The sequence below is a fragment of the Mollisia scopiformis genome (genome assembly GCF_001500285.1).
Source record: "Mollisia scopiformis unplaced genomic scaffold LY89scaffold_4, whole genome shotgun sequence".
Classification (NCBI taxonomy): Eukaryota; Fungi; Ascomycota; class Leotiomycetes; order Helotiales; family Mollisiaceae; genus Mollisia; species Mollisia scopiformis.
The window spans coordinates 1,188,004-1,212,423 of NW_017263584.1; the positions used below are offsets into that span (position 1 = coordinate 1,188,004).

At 47.7% G+C, this 24,420-nt stretch overlaps 7 protein-coding genes across 7 annotated transcripts; 2 read left to right on the plus strand and 5 right to left on the minus strand.

Moving 5' to 3' along the window:
- Positions 1–30: 30 nt before the first annotated feature.
- On the minus strand, positions 31–1,622 carry LY89DRAFT_576767 (N-acetylglucosaminyltransferase-like protein; the record flags this gene model as incomplete). Its single annotated transcript, XM_018208853.1, has 3 exons — positions 31–95; positions 152–276; positions 322–1,622. The coding sequence occupies 3 exons, from the start codon at positions 1,620–1,622 to the stop codon at positions 31–33; spliced, it is 1,491 nt and encodes a 496-aa protein (XP_018076294.1).
- Positions 1,623–2,913: 1,291 nt separating this feature from the next.
- On the plus strand, positions 2,914–7,215 carry LY89DRAFT_638019 (uncharacterized protein; the record flags this gene model as incomplete). The annotated part of the gene is made up of 4 exons (XM_018211556.1): positions 2,914–4,023; positions 4,189–4,909; positions 4,995–5,233; positions 5,383–7,215. The coding sequence occupies 4 exons, from the start codon at positions 2,914–2,916 to the stop codon at positions 7,189–7,191; spliced, it is 3,879 nt and encodes a 1,292-aa protein (XP_018076295.1). The 3' UTR covers positions 7,192–7,215.
- A 485-nt stretch (positions 7,216–7,700) lies between these two features.
- On the minus strand, positions 7,701–9,104 carry LY89DRAFT_389763 (uncharacterized protein). The gene has a single exon (XM_018207177.1). The coding sequence runs from the start codon at positions 8,840–8,842 to the stop codon at positions 8,006–8,008; it is 837 nt and encodes a 278-aa protein (XP_018076296.1). The 5' UTR covers positions 8,843–9,104; the 3' UTR covers positions 7,701–8,005.
- Positions 9,105–11,354: 2,250 nt separating this feature from the next.
- Positions 11,355–11,814, plus strand: LY89DRAFT_552659 (uncharacterized protein; the record flags this gene model as incomplete). The annotated part of the gene is made up of 2 exons (XM_018208319.1): positions 11,355–11,479; positions 11,553–11,814. Coding segments are annotated over 2 exons (387 nt in total), but the record flags the coding sequence as incomplete, so codon positions are not given.
- Positions 11,815–12,003: 189 nt separating this feature from the next.
- Positions 12,004–14,961, minus strand: LY89DRAFT_681302 (AAA ATPase). Its single transcript, XM_018214259.1, has 6 exons — positions 14,759–14,961; positions 14,675–14,702; positions 14,557–14,612; positions 14,252–14,501; positions 12,708–14,199; positions 12,004–12,659 (listed from the first exon to the last, which is right to left on the minus strand). The coding sequence occupies exons 1-6, from the start codon at positions 14,806–14,808 to the stop codon at positions 12,064–12,066; spliced, it is 2,472 nt and encodes an 823-aa protein (XP_018076298.1). The 5' UTR covers positions 14,809–14,961; the 3' UTR covers positions 12,004–12,063.
- A 2,930-nt stretch (positions 14,962–17,891) lies between these two features.
- Positions 17,892–20,017, minus strand: LY89DRAFT_389974 (FAD/NAD(P)-binding domain-containing protein). The gene is made up of 2 exons (XM_018207179.1): positions 19,556–20,017; positions 17,892–19,501 (listed from the first exon to the last, which is right to left on the minus strand). The coding sequence occupies exons 1-2, from the start codon at positions 19,917–19,919 to the stop codon at positions 18,105–18,107; spliced, it is 1,761 nt and encodes a 586-aa protein (XP_018076299.1). The 5' UTR covers positions 19,920–20,017; the 3' UTR covers positions 17,892–18,104.
- Positions 20,018–20,922: 905 nt separating this feature from the next.
- LY89DRAFT_389953 (PalH-domain-containing protein) lies at positions 20,923–24,024 on the minus strand. The gene is made up of 4 exons (XM_018207178.1): positions 23,563–24,024; positions 23,330–23,435; positions 23,129–23,173; positions 20,923–23,073 (listed from the first exon to the last, which is right to left on the minus strand). Exons 1-4 carry the CDS (start codon positions 23,707–23,709, stop codon positions 21,032–21,034), a joined length of 2,340 nt encoding a protein of 779 aa, XP_018076300.1. The 5' UTR covers positions 23,710–24,024; the 3' UTR covers positions 20,923–21,031.
- Positions 24,025–24,420: the final 396 nt, after the last annotated feature.

Genomic DNA, 24,420 nt, shown 5'->3' on the forward strand with positions numbered 1-24,420 from the left:
GTTATACAAAAAGCTCAAAGGAGATTGAGCTCAAGTTCGAGCAGTTGGATTCCAGGCAGAGTACTTTGTGACAGCTCGAGCATGTCCGTAAAGACCTGCGTTTCTTGTTAGCACACAAAGCGATTAACTTCGGAGGATGTGGTCCACTCACCAATTGTAGCCGCAAGGACTAAGTAGAACGGGTAAATGACTGAAAAGGCGACGATCATCCATCTCTCGACAAATTCAGATCTCACTCTGTTGGTAATGTAAAGAGTGGCAATGAGGCAAAGCAAACTATGAACGTTAGCTACGATCTTGAAGTGGTTTAAAACTCATTACCTTATGATGAAAAACCATTCTGATAAAGGAAATTGGAAGAAAATGAGGCGAGCAAGTTGTCCAGCGGTCTTGGGGAAGTCCGTGATAACCATACTAACAACGAGACAGGTATACTGGGTCACGAGATAGTAAGACCACTCTCTGATCAGGAGCAAAGAGAAGAGTCCAAACCGTGTTCGGAATTCACGCTTGCGTACGCCTTCGGCTGGTTTGGTGAAAGACATAATCAGATGGCGAGAGCTTGCTTGCGCCCACCCCTGAGCCCATCGAAGGCGCTGCTTCCAGAAGGCTGGCCATTGGGTGGGAGCAAGCTCATATGAAACGACGTTCATGTCATGAACGGTCTTGGCGCCTTCAGACACAGCTCTTAGTGCAGAGTCTATGTCCTCTGTAAGCATGGAGCCATCCATCTTCAAGCGGCGTAGAAGTGATGTTCTCCAGAACCCGTTGCTGCCACAGAAAAGGCCGAACCCCCACATTGATGATCTTCCGGGATGCGATACAGCATAGATCTTGTCGAATTCCACCGAGATCATAGCTGCAAGCAACGAAGCAGGGGCGTTGAAGATCACACAGCGTCCCTGCACGATGTCGATTGCAGAATCCGACATGAAGCGTTCAGCGGCCCATCGAGGATTATTGGGATGAGGATAGTGATCGCAGTCGAAGATGGCGATGATGTCTGATCCGGTGTCCAATGAAAAGAAGTAATTCAAGTTGTCCGCTTTCGATGTTGAGCCAGGGACTTTGATGACTCTGGCGTGAGAGTACTTTTTAGTCAAGTCATGGAGTTGTGATTCCAAAGGCTCTATAGACCGTGGGGTGTTGTAAAGAATGTTGATTCTGATGAGATGTTGAGGGTAGGCAATTTTTTCGAGAGCGTAAAGAGCTCGGTCCATGATGATGTCTTTCTCGTTGGGTAGGTAGGCTACAATGAGCAAGTCGAGGATAGGCAGATCGCTGTCCGGCGTAGGGAATCTCCACTCGTTCGCCTGAGCTTTGCTGATGGTCTTCCTCGCATCTCGAATAGGTGCAAGGCTCATGAATGCTTCCAGCACGGTCGAACTGGCGATGTAGAAATTTGAGATCATGTAGATGTACCAGAATATGGCCATAATCCAAGGTGGAAATAAAATGTAAAGACAGATAGAAAACCAGTAATATGAAGCAACGAGCAGGAATGGTGTCCATTCTGTAATAAATGCAGAAACATCCACAAGCGATCGTTGAAAGCTGGTCAGGAGGTGTTGAAAGCGTGATTGCTTTGTTATAGGCTCTAACGCATCATCGAAGATGCTCATAGGCAGCTCAGTAACAGAAGTCATGTTTTCAATCCCCATGATGAACGAGTGTAAAGACAGCAGCACAAACGAATGTACAAATTAGAGATTAGGAACTGAATCGATGGACAAGAAATGAAATCAAGGAAACGCTCTCAAGATAAAGGTAACACACATATTCGAGAGCCATGATCGTAGCCTACTTCGGCCAATCCTTATCGTGGCTTGCAGCGAAATTGGATCATCGAATACGATGGCTTCTTTGAGCACTTGCGGAGTTGAGATTGACAGATCTAGATGTTGTCACACCAAAAGAACATGTATTGAAGGCGTCTTTTTGGAAAACCTTTACCTTGACTACATGGCCTATCAACGTGGTCGAGGTTGACTGCAAAGACCATGCTCCTAGCTAGAGTGACAGCACAGCTAAAGGTGGAATGGACAGGCCCAGAAGAGCGGGTCAATGGAGATCATAATGAAAGTTGCGCAGGGTACAGCACTTCCCGGGTCACTCTGTGCCTTCAACTTGCCGTGTGGAAGTTCCACGAAATCAGGGTCCATTATCTTTGACAGAATGCGCATCGAGGATTTGATTGAGTGCCACGCCGAGGGCCAACCGTCCAAGAGAGTGACTCGGGCGACATGACAGGCTTCGACGTGCCGCCACTCCATGCGATATAAAGGGAAGATGCCGAGTACCTGGCGAGAATTTGGAGTTGAATGGTCGTGGGGGTTTGAGGCTGACTTGGCAAGGACGAGGGACGTTGAAGAGAAGCCAGTGAAGGGCGCTATTTTTAACCTTGCCCACCTATTCGGATGAACCTGACCGAGGAGCTAACATTTCTTCCTCTTCCATCAACATCGACAATCGCTTATCGACGACAATGTCTTAGTTTCTTTTTTGTTTCATGGATGAGAACGAGGCTTTAGTAGCTGAAAATGCTCTTCCTGGCAGTGTTCCTTCCCATTGATCCGATCTGGTCCATAGAATCCAAGTGGAGATGTGAACACACTGCGGTATTGCTTTGCTTTTGATATTTTGCAGTTCGCAGTTCTGCAAATCAATACGAGTTACGAATTACAATGGTTTTTATTCATTTTTCCTCTTTTCAGATGAGTTATCCTAGGTAGCCTGGACGTTGCTGGACGTTAATCTCCCCATCAATCTAGCGGTATCTTCCTCGACACAAGGTTGGTCGGGAGTGGTCTCTCAAGTATCCACTCAAAATCAAGTATACCTTCAAGTATCTGATGATAGAATTCACCTATCTCACCCTCTCCGAGCATCTGTAGTTACTTTGTAGCCTATGTGATGTATTCTCTCCGCTGTCTATCGCTAGCAATTGCTGCAGGCCTGTGCCGGAGTACTATTGCAGAGTTATCGCAGTCACTTCGACCCCGCGATCTTGACTGCTCTTGCGGATTCCAAGATGATTTGAACGGCCAAGTCTTCACCGAAGCCATCATTGTTTATTTCAACGAAACGACAGGTATTCTTCAAGATTTCGCCTCAGAAGTCTACACCAACAACTACGAGAAGAGCTGGAACTCAATATATCGGCAAGGTGCGGATGCTGGAAATGTTCAGCTCAACAACACTTCAAACTCATTAGAGTTAAATATCTCGCCACCAGAATCCGATCATGTAGTGATAGGTGGTGGGATTGGTACTCTGCGTTCAGATATTCAATATGGATCTTTTCGGTCCCTGCTTCGACCAGCGGGACCTTACAACGGTGGATCATCTCTGTCGATGGTCCTCATGTATAATGATACTGAGGCGATACAACTGAATGTCATGAACACAGATACTCCAGCAACTGCTTGGACATCGACCCTCATAGGAGAGGAGTTCCCAGATCGAACTTTGGGTGCCAATTTCAACGTATCTAGTCAGAATTCGACAGCTTCTATTCCGTATTGGGATTATACGGAATATCGCATTGATTGGACTGGCAAGGACATCAAATGGTACATTGGAAGCAATCTCACTCGGACAGCCTCGAGCCACAACATAAGTTTGCCGACGGTACCATCTCCTCTATTTCTGAAACACTGGTCGACTGGAAATGCGTACGCAGAGCAAGGCCCACCACTGAATGGGGCCGTCGCCAATGTTGGCTATGCTCGCTTGTTCTTCAATTCGTCCCTCATGAACGCTGAAGGTCACAAGGAGTACGACTCGCAATGTCAATCCGCTGCGAAATGTTCGACGGAGGATTGGACACTGAGAGGGTCAACGCCATATACTGCTGAATCGACCCAGAAATGGGAGCAAGTATCTGCGAGGACGACAGTACAATGGATTGCTATCTGGATGGCGGTAGTTTGCATTATTTGCTCGACGCTTCTCCTGATGCATACACTATTGCCACGGATCTTAGCCAAGTTCAGGGCTAAGAAGCAGGAAGGGGAAGGATCAGTACGAGATCCTGAAGAAGAGAGCGGAGACAGTCTTACAGCTCGAGATCCTGGACGGATATCTGCATACGGTGGACCTTATTTAGATTCTGCGGATCTTAAGCACGATCCAGAGAAGGTTCTGCATCATATGCGCAGCGTTGGCATGACTCAATCCGCTTTCGAGACCACGATGTCTTTCACTTCTGGTACAACGGCATTCGTACGACCAGACACAAATCATTCCCTAAGTTTGAGCATGACAGATCGGAAGCTTGCTTTCTGGCAACAAGGTGGTTCAGCAAGGAGTGTGGTGTCTCTCAAGAGAAAATCCGCAGACTCGAGTATTCCCAGCACCCCGCGAGACAGTAGAGGAGGGACATCCAGTGCCAGTCCAATGCCTGGAACACCCGTCGACAGTAGAGCCACTACCATGGTCAACCTTCCTCTGGACAGAATCATGATTGAAGAAGGTGTCGGCTACCATACCAGACTAGCGAGTATCGAGTCTGTCAGAAGCACCGATAGCAAGAAGGACAAAGGCAAAGGACGCAGACATTCGGTCCTCTTGACCGAGGAGAAACCACCAAGTGTGAGTTCAGACAAGAAAGAGCCACTAACAGCCAAGCCTCGAGTCGAATACTTGGCTGGGCTGACAGCAATGTGCGCCATCATCGTGTCTGTGGATCATTTCTGCTCGACTTTCGCTCCTGCCGTCATCTTCCCCGGCGCACCTCATCACTATATCAGCGAGAAATGGGCAAATAAGATCGTGACTCCCTATCTTATGAATCAGATTTGGATCGGTGTTTTCTTCACCTGCTCGACTCGATTTCTAGTCTCCAGATATTTGAAAGCCGGAGAGCTTGACTGGATTGCACAAAAAGCCGTAACTCGTAACTTTCGAGGTAAGCAGAGCGTTCATGTCATAAACACCAATCAAAAGACAATGAAATGTACTGTTGTCTGTATATCATACTAACAGACAGGTAGTCATGATACCAATCGTTGCAGTTGCCATGCTGGAATACTTCCTCATGGAATGTGGTGCTACGACATGGCTCGAATATCTGCCGTCAATCACTTGGTCTACTTGGCCTTATACAACACCTTACAACACATTTGGTGACTTTCTTTCCGAAGTCCTCGAGGTTGTCTACCTGGTTCCAAACGCTGCACCTCAAATTATTTTCAATTATTGTACAGGTGTGCTATGGACAATGCCAGTCCAGGTAAGAACTCTTCCCTCTTCCTTTATGCAGGAATGTATCTTTGCGTTATTTTCATCCTCGGAAACTCTCCAGGACTGATTGTGCATGTCTTGCGATACTCTGTTGTTATGCCAAAAAAATTTGGAAGAGCCATACTGACTTTGATATAGTTACAAGGCTCATGGACCATCCTTCTAGGAGTTGTCGTTATCCGCGAAATCAAAAACCCGGCCAAACGCTTTGGATACTACGCCATGGCTGTTATCTTCAACTGGTATGCTTCGTCATGGGGTGCATATTTCTGGCTCGGACTTCTGCTGGCCGACCTCGACATCGTATTCAAATACCGAAAGCACATCTCTGCCAGACCGTGGCTATTCTACGTTTTGACCATCACCTATGGAATAACCACAATTCTGTCCTTGAGCGTTGATACCATCAATCAAGTGGCGAATTACTCTTTCATCGACGCAGAGCATAGCATACACCCTGACCAGTGGACTGGACTGCCAATATACAAAGCCAATCCACTGGAAGTAAGCGACTACTTTATCCCTCGCCTCAACGGCCTTACATTTGCCTTCAGTCTTCAGTCCCTGATAGAGCTGTCTCCTTTCTTCCAGAACGTGTTCGCTTGCAAACCTCTGAGGATGATTTTCCCACACATTTTCACTATCTACCTCTTCCATGGTCTTATCTTCTGGTCCTTGGGAGCAATGATTTGCGTCTTTCTCTCCAGTCATGGATTTGCCTACGGTGTCAATCTACTCATCACAGCAGCATGTTGTTACTCAGCTCTGTTTTTCAGCTTACCAATTGTTACGCCAATCGTGGAGTTACTAGGCAAACATTGGACGGCAAGTATCTGGGAAAGTGCACACGAGACTCCGCCACCAAAACGAGACACCCTCTTTCCCTTCACCAGAGAACTCCTAAGTGAAGAGAGGTCGGTGGCTCCAGATTCCAGCAACGAAGGAGATTCCAATGAGAAAGCAGACGAGAAGAAACTCAGAAGCGATCAATATTTCAATGAAAAGCAACCTCTATCCGACAAAGCACGAGAAGCAGGTCACAAGTCTCACTTCTCCGAGACCATCGTCGAAATTCCTATCGACAGCGAGCACAATACTGACAAAACCACCCTTGAAGCCTCCGTATCAGACAATTCATCAAGCAAGAAACGAGACAGCGACCGTAGCTCAAAAGGCCTCGAATACCTCCGCGAACTAGAGAAACGACAAAGCGCAAGAAGCGGCACCTCATCTTCAGCCTATTCCCAAGCCCTTTCCTCAAGAGACAGCAAACGAGAGAGTCAACGCAGCGGATTGAGTGTTCAAACTCATCTTACCCCATTCCTCGAGACACCACAACCAACATTTCAAATCGCACCTTTGGCTCAAGATCCCGTTATCGAAGTCAAGAATCCAGCGAGAGAAAGCGTACAAAGCTCACTCCATATCACGGAACACCTCGCGTACCCGGAACCCGTGCGTCCTCGCGCCAGTACACGGAGCAGTCTCGGGCTTGGAGAACAAGCTGGGCTCTTCGCACAGCAGAAACGACGCCCGAGCTCGACGAGAAGTAGTCAACAGGTGGCAGAAGTGGTCAGTGAGATGATTCTGCATAGTAAGTTGAGCGTTAGTGAGGTTCGGGAGATGGCGTTGCAGCAAGCGAGGGAGAGTAAGGAGCGGAAGAGAGAGGCGGAGATGTTGAATGAGTTATTGAGAGAAGAAGAAGAGACAGGGGAAGGGAAGGAGAAAGATGGTAATGGGTTGAGTGCTGGGTATGTGCATGTGTATGGGCCGGAGAGTGTTGCGGCTAGCAGTAGTGCGAGTTTGGCGGCCAGCGGGTCGAAGTTGAGGAATAGTAGCATGAGTGTGACCGCCGTTGGTGGGTCGGGGAAGAGGGAGAGTGCTAGAAGCAGGAGTTTCATGGTTGAGGTTACTGATCTGGAGCATGAGCATGAGAATAAGTTTTGAGATGGGGTTAGCAGGAGAGCAGAGTGGACGCTTCTCACAACAAAGTCACTTTCTTTTGTTACTATAGTATAGGATATTCGGTAATATATAGGGTTATAAATAAAATCACATATAATCGTGAAACTGCTTATCTGCCAGGACTGCTGAATCTTCATCATCTTTCCAACTTTAGTTTCGAGGAAGCGAAATACTTCGTGTCATCGAGGAATTAAGTGTCCCCTTGCATTAGACGTATCCAAACTTCAATAGTGAATCGAGAGAGCGAGAACAACTCGAAATTACCAAAGGACCAAGGCATTTACCCACAAACGAATACACCAAACTGCAGAATGTTTGTCGAGAGTAAAATCCTTCCCGATTATACCAGAACACATAATGAAAACAGGTCAAACATTTCAAGTCTCGTTATCATTTAGCCACAAACGCGAGGCAGACCGCAGAAGGTTTTGTCGAGACTTCGACCCCGCAGTGACGATGACAAAAACACCATTGAAGAAACGAAGGAGGGTTCGTAGTATGCTTTTGTGTATTCATCTCAACTGAGCAACTCATGGTATCTAACAAACTAAATCTTACAAGCCACCTATCACATCAGTGACAACATTTGGTCTTTTCCAAAAAGGGGTCTCCCACTCTCAACGCCTCGCTGACTTGTATATACCTGTCTGTTCCATCAACCATGCAGGTTAATGATAGTTCTACTGTGTTCTTGCTCCCCATCCTTCGCTGCCATATTCATATAAACATTAAATTCGTGTTTGTACTCCTCCGACCACACTCTCAATCACTCGTTCCACCCCTGGACGCCTCGTTGCTACCGGCCCGTCAAGACACACGCCATAACTAATATTACTAGCCCTAGGATCGAGTCGCCTCCTATTCGACTCGCGCTACTTGAGATGTCAAAGGGACTTCCTCCCCCTGACCCTCCCGTGTCTGGCTGGTTTGCTGGCTTGGTAGCGGATGACGTACTTGTTGCTACTGAGCCTTTCTTGGAGCTTGATGAAGTTGATGTTGTGGTTGTCGTTGGTGCAGAGCCTCCAAGTCCCCCATCTGCCGACTCGATTGAAGTAGAAGTAGTCGATGATGTCGAAGTCGTTTCGGTAGAAGTTGACTTCACCGTTATTGAAATGACGGAGCTTGTGTGATGCTCGCTGCTAGTGCTCACGATAGACTGCGGGGCAGGTGCCGAAGTTGACTTGATAGATGTCGACGTCGTTGTCTTGAACCCCAATCCTCCCGTATTTCCTCCACTGCTGGTTGGTATTGTGACAGAGACTGCTGGTGCTGCTGAACTGACAGCAATAGGCATTGTAGATGACCTCAATACAGTTGTGGTAGTCGTTGCAAGGCTTGGGCACAAAGCTGCCACTACTCCTCCATTCATCACAATGCCCAATAATGTATTGGAGCTCACTGATACTTCTGCACATGAATCACTGACTGCTGCTGCCGCCGCGTTCAGTCCCGCTATGCACGCTGCTGAGCACCCATTGTTGAAGTCTGACTTTGTGCATGAAGATATTTGACTGTCGTATGTCAATTGACATGATAATGGTATAAGAACCGAAGTAATCTGCTGGAAGTTCGCTAGGGACAGCGCATGCGCCGTGGGTAAGGCGAAAAGGATCGCAAGATGTCTTCGCCGCATTTTGAATATATCGTTCGCAAGACTCGCAAGCCACACAAAGAAGAAAATCGATTTCGAGAAGGTGGATGCCCAGGCTGGGGTCCTTGACGATAGATACTCGAGCGTGAGAACAATGATGATAGGAGACGAACTATGGCCAGGGAGCAGCTTGCTTGGACGTGTTCCCCACGGTGCAGGCCAAGTCGAAGCGTCGAGGGAATATGCTTATACGGTCCAACCGCACCACGTCTCAGGTGTATCGTTTTGATCGTCCACCACCGATGATTGTCCTTCGTTTGCGACGAGAGGTGTCGGATGTGATCGGCCGAGCGTACAGATTGAGGTACTGAAGTACCTTCTCTGGAGAGCAGGTACTAAAATGCGTTCCTGAATCCCGGAGTGACTTCCACAAATAATGACGCAGAGTCTGGATAGGCCAATGCAAAGAGAAGTCGGATGAAGCACCGATATGCGATACGAACCTGCGTGATCGGAATGTGCAGCAGAGTTCTCTGGATGTGTACTTGGTGTTCGGTGGGTGTTTGAATGCAACAATGCGAAGAGAGAGAAAAGGTCTACCTCTCCAATGCTGGGGAGAAAAAGGGAAGGGAAGGGAAGGGAACGGAAGGGGAGGAAGGAGCGACGGAAGAACTGGAGATAAAAAAAAAGGAGGCTCGCACAGGATGTTTGAAGCTTTTCCAGCTCCGAATAGAGGAAGCGTTACCTATGGACATGACAATGACAGCAAAGGAGGGTCCGGCTGAAGGACTGGGTGGGATCATGCCGCGCTCATCCCTCAGGAATTGGAAAGAGAAGAGATCATTGGACGGCGCCGAGGTAAACGTCCTCGAGATAGCCAATCATGGCGGCGGCGTCAATCCTGAAGTTTATTCTTCCTGAGCCTTGAAACTTGTGCTGCGTTTCAGCAGTTTGAGGTTGCAAAGCTGGTCCGCACGGTGATTGGAGTTGAGTAGCGGGTGATACGCCAACCTCCCTAATCTGTTTTCAGCACCTACTTAACCCCTGAATGGACATTGTGTCTGCAAAGAAAAACAAAATATCAAACGAACACCGTGGGAGTAATAATTTGTTTCATTGGCTAATTACCATCTACTTCCCCAGATTCTCATAATGATCACACGGAAGCCATCTCCTTTGGGTTTTCTGCAGCACGGAGTGCAGATGGAACTCGAAGATGTGTTCCTGTCGAGTTTGTGACTGTCTGTGATATCGCCAGTCATCTCATTTGGTGGAGTTGAGCACGTCGAAGATGCTGTTCGTGCCCATGTATGATCTTGGCTGTGCTCATAGATGTTTCAACTGCTCGAAGCCGATGTCAAACAGCTTGGACTTTTTTGATATACCCGCTGATGTTCAGATAAGTCTGACAAACAAGGTCTCGCAAGGCAATCCTATCCTTGTTTGTTCTTGGTGCTGCGGTTCTGGTTTCTCCATTGATCGGTACCAATGTACCTCTCCATCCAGAGCCGCATTACTGACTTTAAGGTTCGAAGCTCTTGCAAGCGGATGAGGATGTGTCCGGCACTACCGATGCCCAAGATTTTGTGGCAGAATATGGTTTTTATGCCATGCTCTTGATCCTCTGCGTGGACTGCCGACCGCCATCGCAGCTCTTTTGAGGAAATCCGTTTAGAAGGATTTGGCAAGAAGCTCAGCATAGATAATATAAAATTTGCATATGGAAATGATAGAATGCAAATGATTGTGGAATCGGTGTCAACATGTGTCCTGTTCCTGGCTTCTGTCCAGCTATTCATGGTCACTCAATCAGGAAAGGAATATAGATGTAACATAAGAACAAATTATGAAAATTCGAAAAACGAAACGGTTGAAATCTATAGAATCTTCCTAGATTGCTGCGAGTTCATCTCGCCATAATTCAAAAGTGAGTTTCTGACCTATCGTAGGAATTTGATCATAAGATAGTATCGTTCTAGAGTTTGTGGGACGACGTAAGTGGAATAAGTCCCAATTGCGAATTAACTTTGCGAAATAAAATATATGAAACCGATGCACAATACAATACCTTTTCTTCTATCGCGAAGAATCTGCTTTCCTATTTGTATTTTCCCACAAACTCTAGAATAATATCATCTGATATCAATTTAGTAATCAGATTGAGCTAGCCAATCTGCGTCAATTCGCTTGGTTCTCAGCCTCGTGGTGGTGACAATACTAAGTAACAAGGCTAGAATCTCAGAGCACCTAAGACAATAGCAACACACATCACAATAGGATCCCCACCACCAGCACCACCAGCACCACCCCCCAAAAAACTCTACAAAATACCCTCCTCACCTGGCTTTGCTTCTCTTCAAAACTTCCACAAACACCACTCAGCTCAAAATTCCAATCCTCCGAATTCACAAAGCCGGTCTTAATGAATTCCTCCACTCCCTCATCCTACAACTCGAAGTCCAATCCAGCTTCACACACCCACTCCACCCCAAAGACCAAGCAGCGCAGCACCATGGCATCCTCCCCCATCGCCGCCACCGCTCCGCCACCACCAGCGGCCACACCCACAACACCCATTCGGATCCCAAAGAACGCTGCCTCCTACTCGGCCGAGACGCAGGACTACGATTTGCGCTCCCAGATCAATCTGCAATTACTTGACAATGGCCACATTCACACGTAAGACTTTCCTCCCTACTACTTCTACTTATTTCTGCTTGCTTGAGAACAATTACTAACTCTACGACAACAGGATTCACGAGACGCTACTTCATGCACTACATGCCCACCCTTCGGACTGGCCTTCACGCATACAAGCACATGCCCTTGAACTCCTCCGCAGCGGACATGTCACTACGTTCCCGATGCTGATGGCGAGAGTCTTGGCAGATATCAAGGCAGATCAGAAGAATCCTGACAGAGTTGGGGGTACGGGGTTAGCACTGCCTGCGGTCGTTATTGAGGAGGGAGTACGGGTTACTAGGGAGAGTTTAGAGCAAGTTTGTGAAGTTGTTGGTGGCAATAACTGAATTCAGTTATGTTGCGCGGGTCTTTTTAGACAATGGGTATTAGAACAGTATTCAGGGATTGAAATATGGGGTAGATTGTATTCACAGCACAGCATGGTCACGGATGTACACATAGAACAGGCGTTCAGGCAAATTTGGCAATTGAAGAAATATCTAAGGCAGCTCTACCGACTCCCAACCATTTCCATGCATGCGTGAATAGGAAACGTAAAATACATGGTGATATGTGACTTTTTAGTCGTAGAGACTGTCATCATTACCCGCCTCTCCAAATCCACCAGCACCGCTATCAGCATTCGCAGCAGCCTCACCAGCCTCAGGGAACTTAAAGAAAGCACCTGGTCCGGCTTGCTTCATGCTTTGAGCAAAAGCTTCATATCGGCGGATTTCAACGTCGGAAACAGATCGTCGAGCCGAAGACATGGCCTCCTCAAAGTGAGCCTTTGTCAATTGGGGAACTGGGTCCTCAGCGTCATCATCTTCCATATCAACATCCTCACCAGCCTCCTCGCGAGCCTTGCGACGCTCAATATCCAAAGAGATGGCCTCCTTGATAGCAAGCTTGACAGCACGCTGAGTGATGAATCCCAAATCGGCACCAGAGAAACCATGTGTGCGAGAGGCGATATATGCAAGGTCGACATCCGGTGCAACTGGAGTCTTTCTAAGTTGAGCCTTAAGAATACCAGCGCGAGATGACTCGTTGGGCAGAGGAACGTAGACGAGAGTGTCAAGACGACCTGGTCTGCAAAGAGCATTGTCAAGTTGCTCAGGTCTATTGGTGGCACCGATGACGAAGACGTTCTTCTTCGAGGTCATACCGTCCATTTCTGAAACATATTAGCTTTGATCACCAACGGGTATTTTTGAAGACTTACCAGTCAAAAGTTGATTGACGACACGGTCAGAAGCTCCACCAGCATCACCGACGGATCCACCACGTGACTTGGCGATAGAGTCCAACTCATCCAAGAAGACAACGCAAGGGGCAGCAGCTCTGGCCTTGTCGAAAATATCACGAATGTTACTCTCAGACTCACCAAACCACATGCTCAGCAACTCAGGACCCTTGACCGAAATGAAGTTTGCAGAACATTCGTTGGCAACGGCCTTGGCAAGTAGTGTCTTACCGGTACCCGGTGGGCCATAGAAGAGGACACCACGAGATGGAGAAAGACCAAACTTGAGGAATTTTTCGGGGTGATCGACGGGGTACTGAACGCTCTCGATAAGCTCGCGCTTGACGTCCTCGAGACCTCCAATATCGTCCCAGCGGACGTTGGGAACCTCCACAACTGCGACCTCGCGAAGAGCAGATGGGTTGGAAACACCGAGAGCAAATCTGAAATTCTCCATCGTAACTCCCAAAGAGTCAAGAACCTCAGCGTCGATGGTGTCCTCATCGAGATCAATAAGATCCATCTTCTCACGAATTTGCTGCATAGCAGCTTCTGAGCAGAGGGAGGCAATATCAGAACCAACATAACCGTGGGTCTCGGAGGCGATTTGCTCGAGATCAACATCGTCACCCAACTTCATGTTCTTGGTGTGAATTTGCAGGATTTCGAGACGGCCAGTTGGGTCAGGAATACCAATATCAACCTCACGATCGAAACGACCAAAACGACGGAGAGCGGGATCGATGGAGTTAGGTCTGTTGGTTGCAGCCATAACCACAACGTTGGATCGGGCCTTCATACCATCCATCAAAGTGAGCAACTGGGAAACGACACGACGCTCGACTTCTCCGTTGGTCTTGTCTCGCTTTGGGGCAATCGAATCGATCTCGTCGATGAAGATAATGGCGGGGGAGTTCTTTTCGGCCTCTTCAAATGCCTTTCGGAGATTCGACTCAGACTCACCAGCCATCTTGGACATGATCTCGGGACCGTTGATCAGGAAGAAGAATGCACCGGTCTCGTTGGCTACAGCTCGAGCCATGAGGGTCTTACCCGTACCAGGAGGACCAAACATGAGAACACCACGGGGAGGCTTGATACCGATGGACTTGAAAAGCTGGGGGTGACGAAGTGGCAGTTCAACCATTTCACGGATTTGGGCCATCTGCTTTCTGCAACCTCCAATATCGTCGTACCCAACTTCGTTCAGGTTGCCCTCCTCATCCTCACGTTGGATGGGCTCTCCTTCGCAGTGGATGACAGTATCTTGGGCTACAATTCCGTACTCCGGAGGATCGACTTCCACAACCTTGAACTCCACTTGTCTCATACCACCACGAACTGTGAAGAGATCGCCTTGTCGGACCGGTCGGTAAGCTTCGCGGAAGTATGGGGCGAGGAAGACATCGAAAAGTGAGCCAGTAAGGCCCTCGACGGTATCGGCAATGGGGAGAACTGCAATGCGCTTGGCCTGTGAAATGTTAGCTTCTGAATATCCAAAAATATAGACTTTCAATACTGACATATTTGATGTCTGGGCACGGGTGAACAGTGACGATATCACCGTGCTTGACGCGCAGGTTATGTCTAACAACACGATTCATGCGTGCACTCCCATCATCCAATTCATCATCCGCCAGGACAATAAGAACAGTATCCTTGCGCTTCTTGCCCTTTACCAAGACAGTATCGCCACGGAAAAGTTGTAACGTCTCCATGGTATTGTTGGAGAGCGCAATGACGGAGTTATCATCGTTAACGGCATCAGTGACCCTGTTGCCACCTTCGTCAGTTTGAACTTGAGGAGGTTTATCTGCGAGATACGTACATCAAAGAATTAGGCTTCTTCTTCTTCTTCAGGATGGCTGTCGCCGTGTCATCTTGCTAGATGGATGTCAGTTTCAAAGCTCCATATTGGCAAGGCCAGTGGCGTCGAGGTAACTTACTGCCTTGTGCTCGGCACCTGAAGCATCGCTGGAGATACCATCAGTATTGAATCATACATATACTTTGCGCTTGAGATAACCTACTTCAAGTTCACCTTCTTCTTGTGCTCGACATGGTCCGGTTCGGCGCTCATGATGCAAGCTGTCGATCTTCAAGATCAAGAGCGGGAGGAGGATTAGGTATTGTTTGTTGAGTACGCCGGGATGAGGCGCGATACTATGTCGAAGATGATTCCTACTCAAGACGAAGAAACCAAAGCCGTTCGTGGAAAAAGAAGGTTGTGTTGTGGGATGGAGGAAGGTGTTTTGAAGGTGTTCAAGTCAAGATATCTAGTAGAGCTCTAACGAACGTACGGCGCGCTAGCCTAAGCGGTTACTTTGCCCGCCGTATTCACCATCTTTCTTCGACTTTCTGGCGACAACCACGCTTATGAGACTCAGCAGGCAGAACACGCACACGTAGGCAAAGAAAGCCTCAGAAGATGCGGCAAACACCAGTTCACGGTTTCGGACTTACCACGACAGACACAGCACGTGGATGAATTACGATAGAAAATTTCTGGCCTTTTTGTTGAATCCCTTTGAATTGTGTGAGGCAAAATTCATACGGTCCAAACCACGGGACGGAACGCGAGTAATGATTGCCATCTTGGTTCGGTCTTAATTAGACTTAAATTCACCAAACCCAGAGTTATGTTCATCTGGTAGCACTATCGACAATTGCCCTAGCTGCCTGTTACTGGTACGTGCCAAAAAGCCTGTATGATTCTTTCACCTCTAGACTTCATGAGCATATAGCTCTGATAGTGGAATTATTGTGAAGAACGCAGGCACATCCCTCATTGAAGCTTCAGGTTGCCTTGGATGTATTCTTTTGGTTCGATGCATTCTCAATTTGAAAGCGCTCGAGCTGTCGTGGCAAACGTAAATGCAAAGTCCATGTACGACACATGATCAGAACAGAAGTATATCCTCATTTTTGCGATTACTGAGCATAAAAGTGGATCCATCTCTCAACAGTCCGGGATGATGAGAAAGAGCTCGACTTCCACAGCCATGCACCATTGTTGATTCTTGGATGTCGGCATCCAATAGTATTTGGATTTGTCCAACTCTCATTCAAGCGATTGCGCCACAGACTTCAAGAAGCTGATGATTCAAATGTTGCAAACTGCCTATTAGTGGATCGTCCGACATAGTTGTAGAAGCTGTTCAACGTAGCGGTCTTTCGATGCTCGGGACCAGAATCTTCCATGTCTGTTGCCAAGGCATTCTTGTCCTCCTCTGCTTAGGATTGCCTTTGATTAAGAATATGCATCCAATCTGTCACTAGCCCCTTCACAACTTTTACTCGAACTTGCTCTTGAATACCTAGATTTCCTTGGCCTGCTCATTCATTCAATGAAGTACCTGTCTCTGTTGTAAAGTACCAAAGTCACCATCTGATCCTGATCTTCTTCGTGATGTTTATCTCCAACTTTATCTCCCCTCTCTTCTGTTATTGCATCCAATCCGCTGAGCCTTTGCATCCTCTCTCGTTCTTGAGTCTCCTGCACCTAATGTCCCTGCCCTTTGCGAAGCCCAACTTTCACCCTCACGTATTGTTTCTCAGACTCGGGTCCTGTTGATCATATACTCACTCTTTGCTTTCAAACGTCGTCTGATGCTCGATTCTGGCTAGTCGATGCTATCACATTCTCAAGCCTTGTATAAGCACGCCCACCAAAGGATACAGGAATTTCCCCTGTAATGGTCAAACTAGCCTCAGACACCGGCTTCCCCAGCAGACCCATCATTGCCCATCAACCTTTTCATTCTCTAGCAGAGTCCCCGTTGCATAGCCCTGATAGAACTCGTTACTGGCAATCCGCAGCAGATAATCTTCAGGAGTTTTCGGCAACCTATCTTGATCTCTTGAGCCTTACTTATTTATTGAACGATCACAACTCTTTTTAGTGCAATACCATAAGGCAAGCTACTAGCTTTGCTATCGACTTTCCCGTCGACGCAGCTATAAAGGCTCCACAGAACCTACTATATGCTCAAGCATCAACTCAGCTATTCCTCTGATAGTGGTCCATCAAGCTGTCCACCAGGCCGTCAAGCAAGCAGTTGGTCGAGCCGTCGACCCAACTATCGGCCCAGCTACCCCTCTGTGCACCCAAATATCGTCACTGTCATCGACTCATCTGTCAACACAGTCGCCACCTGCTGGCTTGATCGAATCTTTCACGAATACAATCTGGTTGGCCATTGCTACAAGCCGCCCAGTCTTGTTGATGCTCTGCTACCGAGTATCTGCGAAGTCATCAACCGGTGATGATTAGCCTTCAAGATCACCTCCTTGAAGATTAGGGCCTTGATGCGAGGACGGAGTTCTCAAATATAAACTTGAGCTTCGGAGGAAAATGGTAACTCAGTTGTAAGCTAGACGACATGAAGCGTCAAATGTGCTATATGGCTATCTCTCATGGTACATCAGGATGGAGAGTTTGAATGGCAGTGTCCGTACGTCTGACCAAGATGTGCAAGTTGAAGAATCGAAGATCATAACGGAAATCAGAGTTCTACCAGTAATAAAGAGAAAATGAATTAAAAACGAATAACAGTTTTTTTTTCTCCATAGCTGTCAAAAAACATCCGACTCCGAATGCTGACGAAGAAATATATACACCAAAACCTATAAAAACTCTACTGAATATCCCAAAGGTTTAGAAAAGAATACGAACCCCTTTCCGCCATCTCCACAAAAGCATCACCTTCTCGCCCTCCTCGCCCTCTTTCCTCGCCCTTTCGCCCTTTCGCCCTCTCCCCAAAACCATCCACTTAAAACATCCCATTTCAATCCACACTTCGCCCTCTCGCCCTCGCCATTCCATCGTGGCACCCTGTCACCCAATGAAGCCCCACATTTGCCTGAGGGCGACTGCGGGGTCGTCGCCCTTTCTTTTTGCGACGTGCAACAAAAGTTTCTATCTCCGTCACTTGACAAAGTTACTTTGTAAATATGGGACAGAGGAGTTGCGTAAGGTTAAGATATACCTAGATACCTATGGGGAAATTAAGAGGATCACGTGGAGCTGAGATGGAAGAATGCCGAGAAGTCCTTCCGTGGATGGGAAATCATTCTCCCGGACGAAGTCACCGATATTCTCTAGTGCAGATTCATTTCCTCTCTCACTCTTTACTTCGTTCTCATTTCTTCATATCCTGTATTCTTGCAGAGTTTGAAGGCTTGAACTTCTCCATTGCATTTACTTTCAAGTGGAAAGCTATTTACATACCCTGACCGTCTATCCCGAGTTCATTATAAAAAGAAACAAGTAATACAGCACTATCATCTCAACTCCTATCCCCCTCTCGTGTTTACCCCTTCCCTTCTTTATATTTATCTATTCCCGAGAAACATCACGGCCGAAGGCTTTCGATTTCAACCAGTCGAGAACGACCAAGACACGGTTACGAGCTGGATTTCTGTTAGTCTTCTTCTTACTGAGAGTTGAGGTGGAAGGTGGAACTTACTACTAAAGCACATGCTCAAATACGCACTTCTCCAGAACAAATACGTCAAGCCACCACCAGTAGCAAAGTTGCCATTCAACCAACTCACATCCGCCACAGCTCGCTCACTTCCAATATAGGCCAAGGAGCCTTGATGGGTATAGTGGAAGGGCTTGATGTCCTTGATTCTGCGCAATTGCTTCTCGTGAGATTCGATTTCCTTTGCGATTTCAGCAGTGTTACCGGGAGCCAGATTGAGGGAGGAACTGAGGTCGTGAATCTGCGTTTCGATGGCTTCGCTCTTGGCCATGGTGTTGAAAAGACGGGCAAGGAAAGCTCCTTCTTGCGAGGCGACTTGAGCTGTTGGTGCGTAGCCGGCGACGGCACAATCACCTGTTGCCCAGATATCTTTGGTTCCTTGGACGACGAGGTATTCGTTGACGGCTAGACCTCTTCTTGAGTCCTTTTGTGCGGGGATTTGGGACATGAGATCCTTGACGACGGGGCGGACAGCGTTTCCAGTGGCCCAGACAAGGAGACCATATGGCATGATCTCCATGGTCTTCTTGCCGTCAGGTCCAGTGGCTTCGGCTTCGACAGTCTTATCCGTTACCTTCTTCACAGCAGTCTTGGTCTTGATGGTGATCTTCTCCTCCTTGAAGGTAGATTCGGTATAGTCGATCAATTGCTTGGAGAACATAGGCAGAACGTTTGGCAGAGCTTCAATCAGGGTAACCTTGAACTTATCACTGATTTCCGGGATCCACTTCTTGATATCCTGGTCGAAGAAGTCTTGAAGCTCACCAGCGAATTCGACTCCAGTGGGTCCACCACCGACGACAACCATATGCAAGAGACGTTCAACTTCTTCGGGGCTTTGGTCCTTGAAAGTGGCAGTCTCGACACAGTCCATGATCTTCTTGCGGATTTGTTGAGCATCACCAATCTCCTTCAAGAAGCAAGAGTGCTCTTTAACACCGGGGATTCCGAAAGTGGCATTCTCAGCACCGACACTGACAACAAGCATATCATATGGGACTTCAGTCTTGTTGGTGGCGCCCTTGACATCAGAGTTATCGTCAATGAAGACAACCTTTCTTTCAGGATCAATCTTGGTGGCCTCTGCTTCGTAGAACTTGACAGCAGTTTTCTTATGTCTGGTTATGCTTCGGATAGGCTCCATAATGGAACGATGTTCGACGGTACCGGTTGTGCATGATGGCAGAAGAGGTGTGAAGAGGAAGTAATTTCGGGGCGAGATAACAATAACATTGTAGTTTTCGGTGTCGAGCTTCTTGAGAAGGGAGACAGCACCCCATCCAGTACCTATTGATAGCAGATCAGCAAAAGTATATAGAGGAAGTCAATTGAGATCCTTACCAAGTATAACCAAGTTCTTCTTCGTTGGGTCAGGCTCAAATTGATCGTCTGGGTGTCTTAAGTCCCAAACTCCCCAAGCAAGATAGGCCGTTCCTCCAATAGCACTGAGATATGTAGCTCTCCAAAGAAAGCGAAACCATCTGAACTTCTTCGGTGTCTTGACAGGAGCAACATCAGCATATCCTCGACGGAATTGCTGTTGCAATTTGCTCTTGTCAAGCAAGACCCGGGAGCTCGGTCGCGCACGTGTGAGAAGCTGTGCCTGGGATTGTGAGGTCGCAAAGCTTCTGCGAGCAGTATTGGCAGCTCTGAAGCCAATTGATGAAGCCGATAGCCCCATCATCGCTCTGGTCGTTGACGCCATGCTCCAGAGATGGAGAACGATGTGTCGTTCAGGCAGGAGTTGAGGAATTTGCTGCTGACTAGCTTTTTGGGATAGCAAAGGTCGAGCTAATTTTGTAGCAGATCCGCTTGTTTAATCGGGCTCGATTACCAGCCACAACTTGATAAGAAAAATTGCGGAAAAAGCAAAAGCGTGAATTACGGGCGCCAAATCACTCAATGTCCCACGACTGCAAAGGGATTTCATTTTTAGCTCTTGTGAGTCATTTCTCCCTTTCCTATCTTCAATCCAATTCAAGCCGTCTGAGAAGTTCCCAACCATTTCGGTGGGTTGTGCCTCAAAGTCAAAAGTGGGAATATCCCCTGCCCCGAATCAACACCTAGCTTCGCTCAGCGTCAACCGAGTCCCCTGCATCGCTATTGGCTCGATGAAGTCAGACTGCTTCATTTAAGCTTGTACTCACCTCTGGGTGGCTTTCTGAGACGGCTCTGCGGATGTGTCAAAGCGTGGCCTCATGTCGCAAGGATAGCGCATACAGTTACTTCACTTCGACCGGGTTGTCAACCAGGACGAAAGGATAAGCAGGAAGGGAAAAGAAGATTTTCTTGGTCCTTCGAGGGACTCTCTAGCTTGCAACATTGGATTGGTTTACTACTGAGCATTTCTATCATCTGAAAATGCCAATCTTCTGGGCACAGGTCGAACATCTTGAATGAGTTAAATGTTCCATCTCTTCTTCCATCAATCTATCATCTGTAGACACTCTGAGTCTAGTACACAATCATCTCTGCCGAACCTGACGATTTCTGAAGATCAGGTCAATCGTAAATGTGTTCTTGAGAACCTCAAGCATACATTAGTCGTTAACTCGAAGATATTTAGTAATACTCTCGTATCGTCGTTGAATGATCCATAAATACAACTGTTGATCCCGAAGACTAATGGGTCTTCCCCATATGTTCACCCACTATTGTTAAAACAAGCGCTCTATGTGGCCCAGACTCCAACATATACAATGATATCAAGATCCCGCATCAATACCCTTTTTTGATTCCCTTTCATGTGACCGTACCGAAAACCCAGACCAACGCCACGCTATGAAGCAGATCAATCCAATATCAGATCTCAACTATTCATTCCTCATTCGACCTGGGACGCCTGGGAGGAGCGGGTATGCTCATAAATGGCAGACCGTCCCGTCTTGGAGACACAGGTGAATGAGGCTGACTAGGAGTTCCTCGAGAGCTGATAACGGTTGGCGTGGCTCTGTCCATTATTGATATAGGAGATACAGGGCTCACAGCTCCATTGCGGTCTTGCGATCCAGGGGTTGCAAAGGAAATGGCACCTCTTTGGTGGATTGAATGGCCATTCAGGTCATTTGGTGTGTAGGGATCGCTCATTCTTTGCGGTTGAGGTGAACGTGACTGATCAACGGCCTCAGGGTCGGATGGTCTATCTGCCATTCTATCTGCCATTGTACTAGGTGTAGCGACCCAGGTATTAGAGCTGCTTGTGAAAGGTCTTTCACCATTGCCAGTATGTTCCAGCTCATCTAAAGTGGCCAGAAGGTCACGTCGCCGAGGAGGGGCTGGTATGACTGTGACTGGTAATGAACCAATATTGACCGTTGGGCGCTTCTTCTCACGCAGCTTCTCAGCCTGAGTAGCGGCAAAGTCCTCGAATCGTGCGCGAACATCCCATTTATTTACCGGTCCATGGGGGTTAACGGGTTCTTGAGGCTTGACAGTATGTGCTGATACTTCCGGCGGAGGGTCTTGAGCTTTTCTGCGGAAAGGATTGACTCTCACCAATGTTTGCCACGGATTCGAGTGATCTGCAACAGGGACAGGTGCTTCTTCCGTCTCTTGGACAGAGAGAGATTTCTCGGGTTGTTCATTGGTGTCTTCGTGCTCACTTCTGGCTGTTAAAATCTCCAAGCTGTTCGATCTTGAAGGCTGAGGTGGTATTGAATTGCGCGGTGGTGGTGTAGCATCGCTGATAGGATGATACCTAATGGCGTAGACGGTGCTTTCCGCGCTAGCAGTATCAGTACGACTAACTGGAGTAGCAGCCGGTGGTGGTCGTGTAGGCCATAGAGGCGGCTTTGGCCTTGGTTTCCTGCTGGCATGAGGCTTCGAAGCCTGATCCTCGTCTTCTCGGCCATTTTCAACATCATGAGTAGCACGAGGTCGGTAACGATTTGCTAGACCACTCATCGCTGGCCAATGTCTTCCATGGCTGCCGGTGGTAAGACTATCGCCTCCTCTGTCTACTCCCTTGCCTTTTCTAACATCTTTGTACTGCTTGAGACGATATTTCCATGTGCCATCCGGGGACGGGTCGACGTCTAACATTTCATCTCCATCGAAGACTTCGCGACCTAGAACGCCATCTTTCTTGTCGTTTCTTTCCAAGGCCTCGATTCTTTCTACCCATTCCCATACAACCACACTAGCAGCAGCAGCCCCAACCCATCGTACGTAATCTCCCCATCCAGCCAGGTTTGGTTTCGATATGTCTAGGACGAAAAAGACCACGGGCACCAAGATTGCCACAAGCGATAATAACGCTACCAGACAGATGTTTCTCATCTGTGGATGATAGAAAGCAAACCGCCTCTTTGTGATCGAGTAATATATGACCCAAGCAGCATACAGAAGACTCAAGGCCAATTGGAACAGATACGCCAGAGCAGGAACGGCGTCAACGAAACTGCGAGGTCGAGAGTTTCCATCGTAGACAAAGTTGTTGAGAAGACTGAAAAGGACGTCGAGGGAAATCAGAGCGAATGCCGTCCACTTAATGATGATCTTTTCCCTCTGGCGAGGAAATAACCTGATGAGGGTTTGGGCTTGTGCCAACCAGAGAAAAGTGTCCGAAATGACGCGGATAACCTTCAATTCCGTGCCATCCTCAACTTGGTTTTGTAGGGCTTGTGCGTCCATGTATCCAGTTTCGTATTGTTGTTCAGCCACTTTGAACGTGTCCGCAGTCGCAATTGTAAGTGATATCGCCACAGTCAACGCCGCAACTTTCTGGAGCCAAGGTCTTCCACCTATTCCAATGCCAGCATCACTACCGGAGGGTCCATTTGTAAAACCTCTTCTACCAAGTACCACAGCTCCTTCATGGAGGAATGTTCGAGGAGTGATTAGAAGCATGATTACGAGCACTACAGACAAATTAGCTCCCAGGATGAATACAAACACGGGCAGAATTCGACATACTATACGATATGACGGTTGCAGCCGCCAGCGCGTAACATTCTGGAACTATAGACAAATCAGTATACACTTTGATAGAGATCTAGGAGCCAAAGAGCTCATCCGAGGAGTTGAAACATCTTCTTGAATGGGAAGCTCCCGAGGAGAATCCTGACGATCTCGGCTCCTAGAATGCATATAGAACAAGGGTAGAACTCGACGTACTGGTTGAAGCATAGAAGGGATCTCTGAAATCTTCTAAATAGCTTGGGGAATCGGTGCCAGTCAGAACCGCATCGTTGCTGCCCGTACATTCCGGTTTAAAAACAGCCTGCCGATTGAATTAGCACCACAAAATACAGAAAATCCCAGCGGCCTGGAGTCTCGTTGCCAGAGGCATCTCCCAGATTCAATCCCCATTCAAGAAAACAGCAGGAGTACATGAAAGTAAGACGAACATCTGAGGTTAACGTCAACACATCGGAGACCCCTAATGTAAGGACTCCATTCGAAGGAAGCGTAAAAGGAGTACAATGAGCTCTCGTCGATGAAGTTGTCGAGGTCGGACGGGCTATGTTGATAATCTGTCGTGCGTGCAGGTCCATCGTGTTATCCGGCGCCCAGCGCTGTTCAATCTGTTGATCCTTCAATCTATCTCGACATTTTACGTGAGGGACTTCGGGAATTGCGTCGACGCTGCAAATTCGAGTCGAGTCGAGTCGTATCGTGTCGTGTCGTGTCGAATCCAGCGAGGATTTGAAGCGATCGAGTCTGGATCTGAGGATGAATAGTAATGGGCTGGCGTCAAGGTTCGTTTGAGATGGAGGTTTCGAGGGATCGTGCGAGAGGGAGTGAAACCAGACTTGCTCCGCGACCCATTCGAGACTCGCTAAATAATAAGCTTCCTCTCACGACCTAAGGTATTCCGGATCAAAGTGCTTCAGGTTTCTGGCAATTCAATCCGATTTGGTTCCTTGATATCTGCCTCATTCGAGATCAATCTGCGGTTGAAATGCTTGAATTGATATTGGTAGATTGATCGTGCTTGCGATTGGCATGATCCACCAAATCCCACCTACCCACTTTTGCCGAGACCCAAAGCTTAATCACCCGCCAGCAACAGGACAAGAAGAGGAAGTCATCTATTGCGGCCTTACGGGGTATTTCCATGTTCGGCGAGATACCAGTATATCGTCTTCTCATTGTCATCGTACCATTCTATATTTTGGAAACATATGAAGTCATGTGAAGACGGTTCAAATCGACAAGGGAAGCCTGGCTTTCTCAAACACAACCTTTCAAGATGTCCTAGGCGT

Bases quoted from the DNA above. Each gene is read 5' to 3' on its own strand.
- LY89DRAFT_389763 (XM_018207177.1), bottom strand. From the start codon at position 8,842: ATGCGGCGAAGACATCTTGCGATCCTTTTCGCCTTACCCACGGCGCAT.
- LY89DRAFT_389974 (XM_018207179.1), bottom strand. From the start codon at position 19,919: ATGGCGTCAACGACCAGAGCGATGATGGGGCTATCGGCTTCATCAATT. The intron at 19,502-19,555 runs GTAAGGATCTCA...TGCTATCAATAG, and splicing joins GAAGAACTTGGTTATACTTG to GTACTGGATGGGGTGCTGTC.
- LY89DRAFT_681302 (XM_018214259.1), bottom strand. From the start codon at position 14,808: ATGAGCGCCGAACCGGACCATGTCGAGCACAAGAAGAAGGTGAACTTG. The intron at 14,613-14,674 runs GTAAGTTACCTC...ACATCCATCTAG, and splicing joins CAGGTGCCGAGCACAAGGCA to CAAGATGACACGGCGACAGC. The intron at 14,502-14,556 runs GTACGTATCTCG...AGGTGGCAACAG, and splicing joins AAGAAGCCTAATTCTTTGAT to GGTCACTGATGCCGTTAACG.
- LY89DRAFT_389953 (XM_018207178.1), bottom strand. From the start codon at position 23,709: ATGGACCTGCACGCACGACAGATTATCAACATAGCCCGTCCGACCTCG. The intron at 23,174-23,329 runs GTACGTCGAGTT...ATTTGTCTATAG, and splicing joins TCCCTTCTATGCTTCAACCA to TTCCAGAATGTTACGCGCTG. The intron at 23,074-23,128 runs GTATGTCGAATT...ATTTGTCTGTAG, and splicing joins TGCAACCGTCATATCGTATA to TGCTCGTAATCATGCTTCTA.